Source organism: Atta colombica, unplaced genomic scaffold (assembly GCF_001594045.1).
Source record: "Atta colombica isolate Treedump-2 unplaced genomic scaffold, Acol1.0 scaffold238, whole genome shotgun sequence".
Classification (NCBI taxonomy): domain Eukaryota; kingdom Metazoa; phylum Arthropoda; class Insecta; order Hymenoptera; family Formicidae; genus Atta; species Atta colombica.
In genome coordinates this window covers 490,420-501,510 of record NW_017259336.1, presented here as the reverse complement: position 1 = coordinate 501,510, position 11,091 = coordinate 490,420, and the positions used below count along the sequence as shown (strand labels likewise).

Here is an 11,091-nt window from a genome sequence, read left to right as displayed (position 1 = left end):
ATATATATATATATTTTTTAAATATTGATTTACGCTGGAATGATTAAATCATCTAATTCGATATCCTCAATTATATATCTCAATTATATAATGTAAATGTCTTCTTATTAGTGATACTAAAACGAGAAAAGGAAACAACATTTGAAACAGAAATCTTCTTTTCTTTTATATTCTCCTAAGTAATTATTAATCGTTTCATTAAGTAGTCATTAATCATTTATCGTTCAAACGTTAATTTAATTTCAAAAGAGACAATCTATTTGGCAGTGCGACGACAACTGTGTTTGCGATTGTCTTTGAACTTTGGCGGAGTGCCAATCGCCCTTGTGTTTCTCGGCAGATTCTTTTCATGGTTCATTGCAGCTAAAGCGATTACGCGGTTACAGACGCGGTTTACGGATGGCAATTTCTCGCTACTATATAGAATCCAGACAACTTTACTCTTTATCGATGTGTAATATCGAACGTGATGATATTCTGAAAACATAAGCTTCACAGAAGGTTATCTCGTGGTAATAATCACGCAAATATACTTTCTGTTTACAATTTTACAACTCAATAAAATTCGACAGATTATAACTATTTTATAATCTGTGATATTTTCTACAAATTTTTAAATCATAAATCTCTAATTCTAATTTTAATAATTAATAATTAATACAAACATTACAAACCGATATATAATGTATTCATTAATTATTTGATATGATTGCAAATAAATGATATCACTTTTGACACTAATTAGTTAAAGGATTTACGAATTACAATGATTGTTGAAAAAGCAATCTTTGTGACGTCATTTTGCCTCATCAAGAAACTAATTAAAGACGCAGGATCGAACTACATTTTGCTCGTGGATTTTTTGATGAAACAATGTGTAATTGTTGTAGAAAGGTAAGATAAATCGACAATCGACGAACAAAAATTGATTCTGTAACGGCCACTTCGGCTGCTGCTGAACGATAGCCTACCGTCGCTCGATCGGGCCAAACAATTCCCACGTATTTTCACTTGATAAATGATTGTTATAAAAATATTCTCTTATGATTCATAGATAAAACATTTATCTAATATTTTTATGCAATAACCTATAATAATAAACCATAACTCGATACTTTTCAAACATTTAATAATTTTTATGCCAAATTTAATTAGTTTATTTGTCTGTTTATACGATAATTATCAATTTTTTATAAATTCAACTTTCGATTACCGTAGATTAATTTATACAGCAAATATAATTATCTAAAGTACATTTAAGAATTTAAAAAATTTAAATAAAATATGTCTATTTAAATTTTAATATTTACATATTCTAAAAATGTAAATATAAATATAACAAAATTTAGTTCGAAAATAAAAATAGCTATTTGTGTTTTATTGTAAATATAAGAAATTTTCAAATAAGATCCTATGTGAATATACGGTACGGGAAACATGCCATAATTCTGAAATATGAACTCTCGTAGAAGGTATTTTCACAGATCGGCGCACCCCTTCAAAGTTTTATGCTACCGTTCTTTTATCGTGATTATCTTAAATAAGTGATTCTGTACCATAAAAAAATTTACTGGTTATACAAGTGTGACAAAGTTTAAACAGTTACATCTTTAAATTGTCCAAACAATTATAAACAATACACAATTCTTTTGAAAATGTTGCTTTCTAATATAATTTGAGTGCTATTAAAAAATATATATTTTTTATTACAGTTGACATAAAAATATCGAAAAATTTACGTTATTTAAATATGATAATATTTCAAATATAAATTTATTAAAATATATTTTAGAAACTTGAGATGTTTCTTAAAATAGATTATTAATCTTTCTTATTACATTTGTCTCACATAGCTATATAAATTTTAAAAAAATCATAATTTTTAAAAATAAAAACATGATTTTTCTGATGTAATAACGTACAACAGCAGTTCTCTCAATATTTTTCACATTATTCGTTTTATTCATAAATATCTGAAACTAAAATCTTTTTTAAAAGCACAATATTATTGATATACAAGCGCAGTGAGAACATTAAGATATAATTATATCACGAATGTTAATCTTTTCGATCGTTATGTAATAAAAGACATCCAACCATTTACGATTCTTCCTTTCCTTTACACTATATTCGATGATCGTTGTGCATTTATGGAACACGTTTATCTCGATGGAATCAGCTAATTATTTCGAATGTACATTCTCGATCGGTAGCTCAGGATTGAAATCTGCCTCCGCGTTTTTGGTAGCTCTGCGACACGGAGAGATCAACGGATGCCGAGACTAATTGGAACCCTTAGCGAGCGGTGTGGAGCGTATACAAAGGACAATTTCAAAGTAGGATCGAGCATGGAGCATACTATCATGTTATAAGTCCGGGTTGATGCGTAGAGAATCTTGGAACGACAACAGAGAGAGGGAGGAATGAGGAGAACAAGGCGAGGGGAGGTGAGCGAAGGGCGGTTCTGACGACGAATTTGAAATTCAGAAACGGCAACCGCCAAGACGACAACGACGTGGCCTTTTGTCTCGTCGTGATCTCGGCTCGCTTCTTCTGTACAGAAGCTGTTCACCTCCGTTCTACAAATCTGTCAATTGTCTCGAGACAAATCTCAAGGAATATAACCGATATATTCCAATACCGGACTCCCTGTATATTCCTTTCTGTTTTATAGTAGCTTGACGCGTCCTCGATTATCTGAATGCGGTATGGAGGCATAGCCGATATTTTCTGTATATTGAGCTTTTAAATATTTAAAATTAATATGTTGAAACACATCTAAAATTATTTTCTTTCTAATTATGAATTGTAGGATTTAAATGAAGCAATGATTGTTTCAAGAATTTTATAAGGAAGCGATTAAAAAGTATTATAAATTAGTAAAAAGGCATACAATTTTCCTTGAATTTTTCGCATCAATCTCTTAATAAATTATTTAAGAATAATTGAATTGTTTTTTAGGTGTATTATTTGAATTTTTATTATGTGATCAAATTAAAAAATTTTACGAGGTTTCTTCTCTGATTAAGAAGATAATATTATAAATGCAACAAATTGATATTAATACAATTCAATTAGTATGCTTCTGTTAAACACAAAATTTTACTACGATCATGATTAACAAAATAATTTGACATTAACCATCGACAAGCGTATATGTCCAATTAATCGAAATGTCGCGGTCGCGTCTTTTTCTAAACAGCGAGCGAAGAATACCAAGCTCACCAACGACGTCTTCCTTCACGCGAGCAGGCGTTACGATCGGCACTTTTATACGAGCGGTAGCCGCGGCCCAGCCGTGTAGAAACAATTCGCGGCCGGAATTTTGCGGTCGGACGGCAAAAAAGTAATGAGGCCAGTTTGCGGCGCCGTTCCGACGGAAAAATTATGAATTGCACCCTAAAAAGACGGCGTTTGCCCTCGCCGGGCTATTCCGTCGGTTCGAGGCCGACAAAAACGGGACATTGCGGTCTCAGGCCCTTTTCTCCGTTGGCCTACCTATCCCGCGGAACACCTTCGCGAGAGGACTATCTGTCCGTCAGTTTGTTCCTACGAGCATAATGTTCGTCGTTGTTCTCGTGTGCAACATGCACTTCGACTGAAAGCGTGTTCCTTTTTTTTTCAGAGAATGGCGAACCGGCTAAGATTAAGTGCAACCTGAGGAAACATAAGCCAAACCGAAAGCCCAGAACGCCCTTCACGACTCAACAGTTGCTGGCCCTCGAGAAGAAGTTCAGAGAGAGACAATACTTGAGCGTTGCCGAGAGGGCAGAGTTCTCGTCCTCATTGCACCTGACGGAGACACAGGTAAAAATTTACTTTGTGTACAAATTAGTTATCAATTGATATCAAATTAGTTAAATTTTAAATTGTCCTTAATAAGAAGTGATATTCGCCACATCGTACGGCATAATTTTTAAATCATAAATATAAATATAATAATAAGTATTCACTAATAACGCATGTACATAAAATCATGACTGATTTTCTTTTAAAATTAAGAGTCAACCTTTTATATAAGATATCAATTCATTTCGCAAATACTTGTAATATTAATTAGCAAATAAACTATCAACTTGCTCAACTCTTACCTTTTACTCTTACTTACAAAATCGTTTCAAATTTATTAACAATTTATTGTAAATTATTACATAGTTTATTACTTTATCATAAATTATTGTAAGAGTTTATAGAGATAGGTTATTGATAAAATCAAAGTTAGAAGAGTTTTATTCAGAATCATATAAACTCTCTTCATTCATTATCGATTGTGATGGTTATGCAATCAAATTAGCACATTAGTATCCTGCCTGAGAATCATAATTTCTTCTTCGAGAGACTGATTTTTCATCCAATGTTTGCTAGACTCTCAAACTAACACTGGCAGTATACTCCCCACATCTTTCGTCACTTTTATTTCCTCGATGCCATTCACGAGTCAAAACAGCACGTCTCTCAGAGCTTAGTTATGGTAACCGTACGGCGCTGCCAGATGCGCGGTAATTAGCGCGCGTAAATGTGCGCTACCCGAGCCGGCGATACAAAGCAAAGAAGACGGTAATTTTATTAATAGACTACAAATTGCCTGAAACGCGTTCCGCGATAGCATGCGATGACCGGCCAATTATCTCCGGCTGAGATCCCGATTCTCTGGCAGCGATTTCCGAAACACATTTCGCGTGCTTTCGCACGTACGAACACGGTGAGCGCGAACTCATTTCCGCGGATTCTGCTGCTCCGAAATGACCCGACAACAACTACGTCGATTATTCGATTAAGATAGACGTCGATAAAATTGCACTGAGGGGTAACGGTTTGTTTATGGCCGCAGATGCGCCGTCACGATATCGCGGATTATTTATCAGTTCCTCTTCTCGACTTTATCGTCGCGATATCGTCAAGTCGTTTGCCAAAATTATATATTATCCACAAAGTAACATTTAAATGGAATATAATGTGTGCTCTGTCTTCTAGTTTATTTTAAAGATTTTAAACGCGATGCCAAATGCTCAAACTACGAATTTCAACGATTGAACAAAATTACACAAAATTATACGTTGCCATAAAACACAATTTATTTCTATTGCATTTAAAATTAATGTTGGGTAAATGTTGTATATATCTAGTTAATATTAACATAAATATCATCAGACATTATTATTGATATTCTGTGATAAGCTTTTTGCCTTGTTAATTCCATATTTAAAAATAAATTATTTTCGGTGCTTTTAACACAAATAAAGAATGCCGTTCTCTTATTAAATATTCAAATATTTCTCGATCGATTTTCACTTAATATTGTTCTCTTTTTCGTTTAAAATTATTTTGTGCATTTAAATTACTTCCCTATATTTGTTCTGTCTACATTTACATAACATAACTTTACTCGTTCGCAATACGTATAAATTTGGGAGCTACATCTCAACGCTATTATATTTCGAATAATTAAGTCATGCTAAAATATATCTATATGAATATACGAAGGTGCGAGTTATATATATTCCGTATTAGTCATCATGTCGGAACTCATCATCTTAAATACGCTGTTATAAAGTCAAATTGATTTATTGTTGCAGGTAAAGATCTGGTTTCAGAACCGACGTGCCAAGGCGAAACGTTTGCAAGAAGCGGAAATCGAGAAGCTGAGAATGTCGGCCGTGAGACAGCATCATACGGCGCTATACGGCTCGCATCCGGGGATCTTAACCCCCGCGGGACTTTATCCCGTAGGAATGCTGTCTCATCCCGGTTTGACGCCTCATCACGCAATCACTCAGCATCCTGCGAGGGAATGAGAGCAATAAATGTTCGATACCGGTTAGAAACTGATTGAAATGAATCTGTCATCGAATCTCACGTCAAGAATAATTTCGGCTACGCGAAAAGGGCAGGCTTAAAAATTACTGCAGTATGTTGATAAATAATATTAAAATGATCTCGAGAAAAAAGGAGAAAGAGGGAGAGAGAGAGAGAGAGAGAGAGAGAGAGAGAGAGAGAGAGAGAAATTTTTGTCATCGACTTTATATACTTTTTCCAGTATTAGTTTAATAAAGAAATGAAGGCTCACAAGTCTGTTAAGAAATTCGTCTGTGCCAATGTCGCCCGTCTTGAAAAGGCTGGAAACTATTGTAAATAGAATTGTAAATATTATTCATGTACCGCGCGTTAAGTACGATGTACATAAATACCTAATGACTATTTGAGAAATGGGGTTGCATCATTGAATGCAAGTAATAAAAAACGAATCTTGGTAGTTTAGAGAGAATTCTTTTTCCAATTTTGTATAAATGTAAAGCAAGCATAACGACGATCAGAAGAATTTATTTAATAAATTGTATTATCGTAAACAGCAAATTTATTCCCCTTATTGCCTAAAATCCTTTCTTTTATCTTATTAAGAAATATAAATATTGAAATTTAAATATGAATTAATATATTATATTACATGTGCTGTTTTTTCTTACAGGAATTTTAAATTAAAGCATTATGATATTTCAGATGATGATGATGAATATTTCAGTAATTTGTTTAATGAAAAATTCTAAACATTTTTGAAATTAATTTTTTAAATATTGTAGTAAAAGATTATAAGTGATTTAATAAATATTTCGAATATAAATTAAATAAATAAGTTGATATCATTTTTCACACGATTTAATTTTAATGTAAAGTCATTTCATGAATTGCAAATTTTAACCATTTTTAATTTTCAATTTTAAATTATTTCAATAGCAATTTTATATTTAACTTTACTTTATTTAACTTTATAATAAGGTCATTCATTTTCATAAACAGGAAAATATCGATAGTGAAATATCGAGCGTATAATTGTATGACGGAAGCTATCTAGTATCTACCTCGTTCAGTCGCAGACAATAATGTACCATGCTACGATACCGAGATCGATTCAAAGTACGTCCTTGTCTAAGTTTGAACACCTACGTGAGGAGGTCGTCCGTGCGGATCTCCTCGGGTACTGCGGTGATTACGCGAGCGCGATTACGTGGTACCCGAGAATGGCGTCTCTGTGCGTATATGTCGTTGGGATAAATTAGCCGTGGCAATTAGTTTCGGAATCGACCTCGCCGGGTGGTTGGCGCCACCATCTTGATTGCGCCCGGGGAAGAACCTTCGAAGACAGTAGCCAGCACTGTTTGCCGAAAGGCCCGCGCCGTTCGCGCGGTCTAATTAGCGATGCCCACCGAGATATCGCCGACGTGCGCTAATAATACCGAGCATAAATATTCCGAATTTTTTCGTCTGGTGGCCCGTCCGCCCCTGCTAACCCCCTTTCATCCACGAGCCGCCATCTGCGATATATCATTTTTGCATTAGTTAATTGCAGCTTTGTTCCGCGGTTCTCGACACTTGAAGCATTCACAAATAAGAGGATCTAGGAGATCAGACATCTATAAGCAAAGCTAAACAGAAATTCTAGGAAATAAATTTGTGGAGCTACAAGTTGATGTCATAGCGATCGTCACGAGAGAAATATGAGACACTTATGAAACATAATAAAGATAAAATGAAATAAACTAACGTATTGTGTTTAACAACAGCTTATCATGAAAAATTATAATATGTGTTAATATGTAATATGTAATATGTAAAACATTTAAAGTATTAAGTATCCTGCATTATTATTGCACTGTATAATTGCACAAATCTTATTTATGATAATTGGCACATTATTTATAAAAATTGAAGCTGTACTGTGATTATCAACAGCTTCTATCTTTCGAAGAATATAGCTGTATGTACAAACATACATATACAAACTTGTAAATTCATAATCAATTTTATCTTATCATTCTCATGATGCAACCAAAGTTAAACATCCTCGTAGAAGTATATCATTTGCTATTTATTAACACAAGATGTTAAATAGTATTCACAAAATAATTTTTATGATTGATTAAAATTAATGAACAATATGATAATAAAATCCTTCTCAAACTAATCTCATAAATTTTACTAGGAAAATTTTACTAGGATACACTTTTAATTATCTTTTTAATTAAACTTAATCTGTGTAAGTCATCACAAAAAATCCCGCGTTGGAATATTCTTTGAAGAACTGGATGATATGTACGTGCCTGAATTTTAATCGCGCAATTAGTCGCCAGTCATTACTGCCTGTTTCAAGAAAGTAAGATAACGTCAGATCCTATCACGCGAGCTACCGTATTGCTTGTTGGATTTTATTACGAAAACAGAACATTCACATACTTTGCTACTATCTCTTATGTCGAAGAAAAACATCAAATTCCTCGTCTTATATTTTATTTTTATATAATGGTATTTCATATATAGCATTTTTTTTTAATATTTCCGTTATTAATTATATATAGCATATATATTATTCATAATCATACATATAATTTTATAAACATATATATATTATATATATATATATATATATATATATATATGTGTGTGTGTATATATACGTCTTATTTCTGAATTCTTATCATCTGAACTTATATTATTAAACTCTTATCATGCTTTATGCTTTTTCAAAGTAAGAACTAATAATAATTTGTTTATAAAATATAGTTTTTATACAGCATTCAAGTAATTGTACAATTATTCTAGTAACGATCAATATGCGCACGCGCGTGCGCGTTAAAGTTTCTTTTTGTAAACTTTTGATTTTTACATTTTTACGGGATATATCAATTATATATTTACAAATTTTACGTTATTCTTCTCTTGTAATAATTAGGTCAAGGGTTAGGAGTCGTCGTAATCTTGTCGCGAATGTTTTATACCAAATATGTCAATAGTATCTACATTTAATCAAAGTATACGAAAATGTAAGAATTTGCGTCTGATTAAAATACAACGTTTCTATAAAAAATATAATTCAATTATATTCATGAAGAAATGACGTTATATTGATGCCAGAATGTTAACATGTACTGATGTCGCAATCTAATTGCGCATCTTACAAAATCAATGACATTTTGCAAATAGCAACGATTGTACATTTTTTTATGCGCAGCTCATTTCCACGGTGCCTATTTACAATCTCGATAAGGCTTGATTAAGTTCAATCGAGGACCGGGTCAAGATCTCTCCACATTTGATTTAGAAATCGATTAACATTGTAAATGTTCTGAATGTAATTTGGATTTCATGAGTCGCCATTTAGTTTCTATCATACATTTTATATAAGTCTTTATTTACATTCAATATACTGAACAAATGCGTTAACTTTTATTACTTAATTTCATTACATAATAATATTAATTTGAATTTTCAAATTGATAATAGTTATTATTAATTCAAAATAGAATACATAATAAAATCATATAATAATCATTATATAATGAACTCGTAAAATTCTTTGGAATAAAATCTCATTCTTTTAGAGTGAGATTCACTTCAAAAAATTTAAAGAAAAAGATTTTTTGGCAATGTATATATACGATATAAACGCATTAATTTTTATATATAAATATATGTATAAATGTTTTATCATTTTCTATATTTTTCTAAAAACTTGCAAAACATATAACGATATATTTAATACGGTAATTCATTATGATTCCATTTAAAGAAAATGTCAATGTTATATACAAATTATTTCCCATAATCGATAATTATACTGGCAATATGCACAGCTGACTGACTGTTGCAACATTATATGTAAACCGCTTGATTGAATCAATGTAAAATCAATGAGATATCTCATTCATATATTGATATAAACAACGATAATTAATTATATTTAAAATATCATCTTTATAATAACGCTTTAATATGTTTTTGACATAGCAATATATCAAACATATTACATCTGAATGAACACTGATTTACATATCAGTTTGACCTAATGACCGAGCGGTCCAAGGACCACTCAAAAACAAAAACCCTAAATTTACTTCAAGGTTTTCAATCTATATATATATATATATTTATTTTCACTTCAACTGTTCCAATTATCATCGCTTACAAATATAAGAAAGTATGTTTTTCATTTAATCATCAGAATTTTTTTAACTTGAATTAATTATCCAGCTCAATTTTTTATCAAAAAATCGTCTGTCATTCATCTCAGTTTCTCTTATACAATAATAACAAAAACTCTTCTTTTTAATATTAAGCATCTATTATTGATCTCTCAATTAAGTACACGGAATATTAATGTAAGAGAAAGTAATTGCATAGTTAATCGCTGCGTCATAGAAAATCTATGATCGAAAAAAAACACAGTGATTTCGCTTTGCATAAAAAGGTCTCCTGCTAAGTCATCCTGCTTTCGTTATAAAATAACAAACGATGGTTACCAGAAATATACAATCGCGATTCATCAATATTCTCGCCATGTAACGCCGTTTTTATCGCGTCGGCTCATTTAAATGCTGAGTATGCTTACGTAACACAAGGTGAATCGCTGTCAATTGTTAACTCTAATGATTTAATTAGCGTACCTTTTCGTAGAGAGCCGATACTTGCCTATCGACCCGGCTTGTGTTTTTCAATCCAATTATCGGTATTACGGCGCGATCAAAATTATCTGTTGTCGAATTAATGCGCGTATTCCGCGGAGAAGGCGACGCGACGGGGGCGGGGTGAGTTTTAATGAGCGATTAACCCGGCGTTACGCAACGAAATTAATTATCTGCCGATAAATGCCTTCCACGGAGGGTGTATTAACGATCGCGATAAACCCGCGTGGCAGAAAACACGCGACGGTACAGATTGCAGATTATTTCGTGCCGCTAAACAAATGGGCTCGCGAGTGTTAGACTGATCGTCGCTTTATTCATAACGCCTAACGATTTTGAAATGCAAAAATGGATAACCGAGAAATATATCGCATTCTCTTTCAAAGAAATAATAAATCAATAAATAAATCAAGTATACTGTGATATTAGTTCACAATTCAATTTATAAAATAAAATAAATGGCCTTCTTTTTCTATAATATAACTTCCAAGACTTCAGATTTATTATACATGTACAACTTTTTTTAAAACTAACTCAAATTACAACTTTATTAACGCAAAGTTGAAAAAAATTTGGAAAATAATTTGAAATAGTATAATATTGTATATAATTGACATAATTATTATATAGTTAATAA

The 11,091-nt window shown here is 32.1% G+C and overlaps 1 protein-coding gene across 1 annotated transcript in view; it reads left to right on the top strand.

The window, feature by feature from the left end:
- LOC108688786 (muscle segmentation homeobox-like) overlaps positions 1 to 5,976 on the top strand; it is a 7,251-nt gene extending 1,275 nt beyond the window's left edge. Inside the window, exons 2-3 of the mRNA XM_018195200.1 lie at positions 3,591 to 3,807; positions 5,577 to 5,976. Coding sequence (XP_018050689.1) covers positions 3,591 to 3,807; positions 5,577 to 5,795 — 436 coding nt within the window. The 3' untranslated portion in view covers positions 5,796 to 5,976. The remainder of the gene's footprint in view (positions 1 to 3,590; positions 3,808 to 5,576) is intronic.
- The last annotated feature ends 5,115 nt before the right edge of the window (positions 5,977 to 11,091 follow it).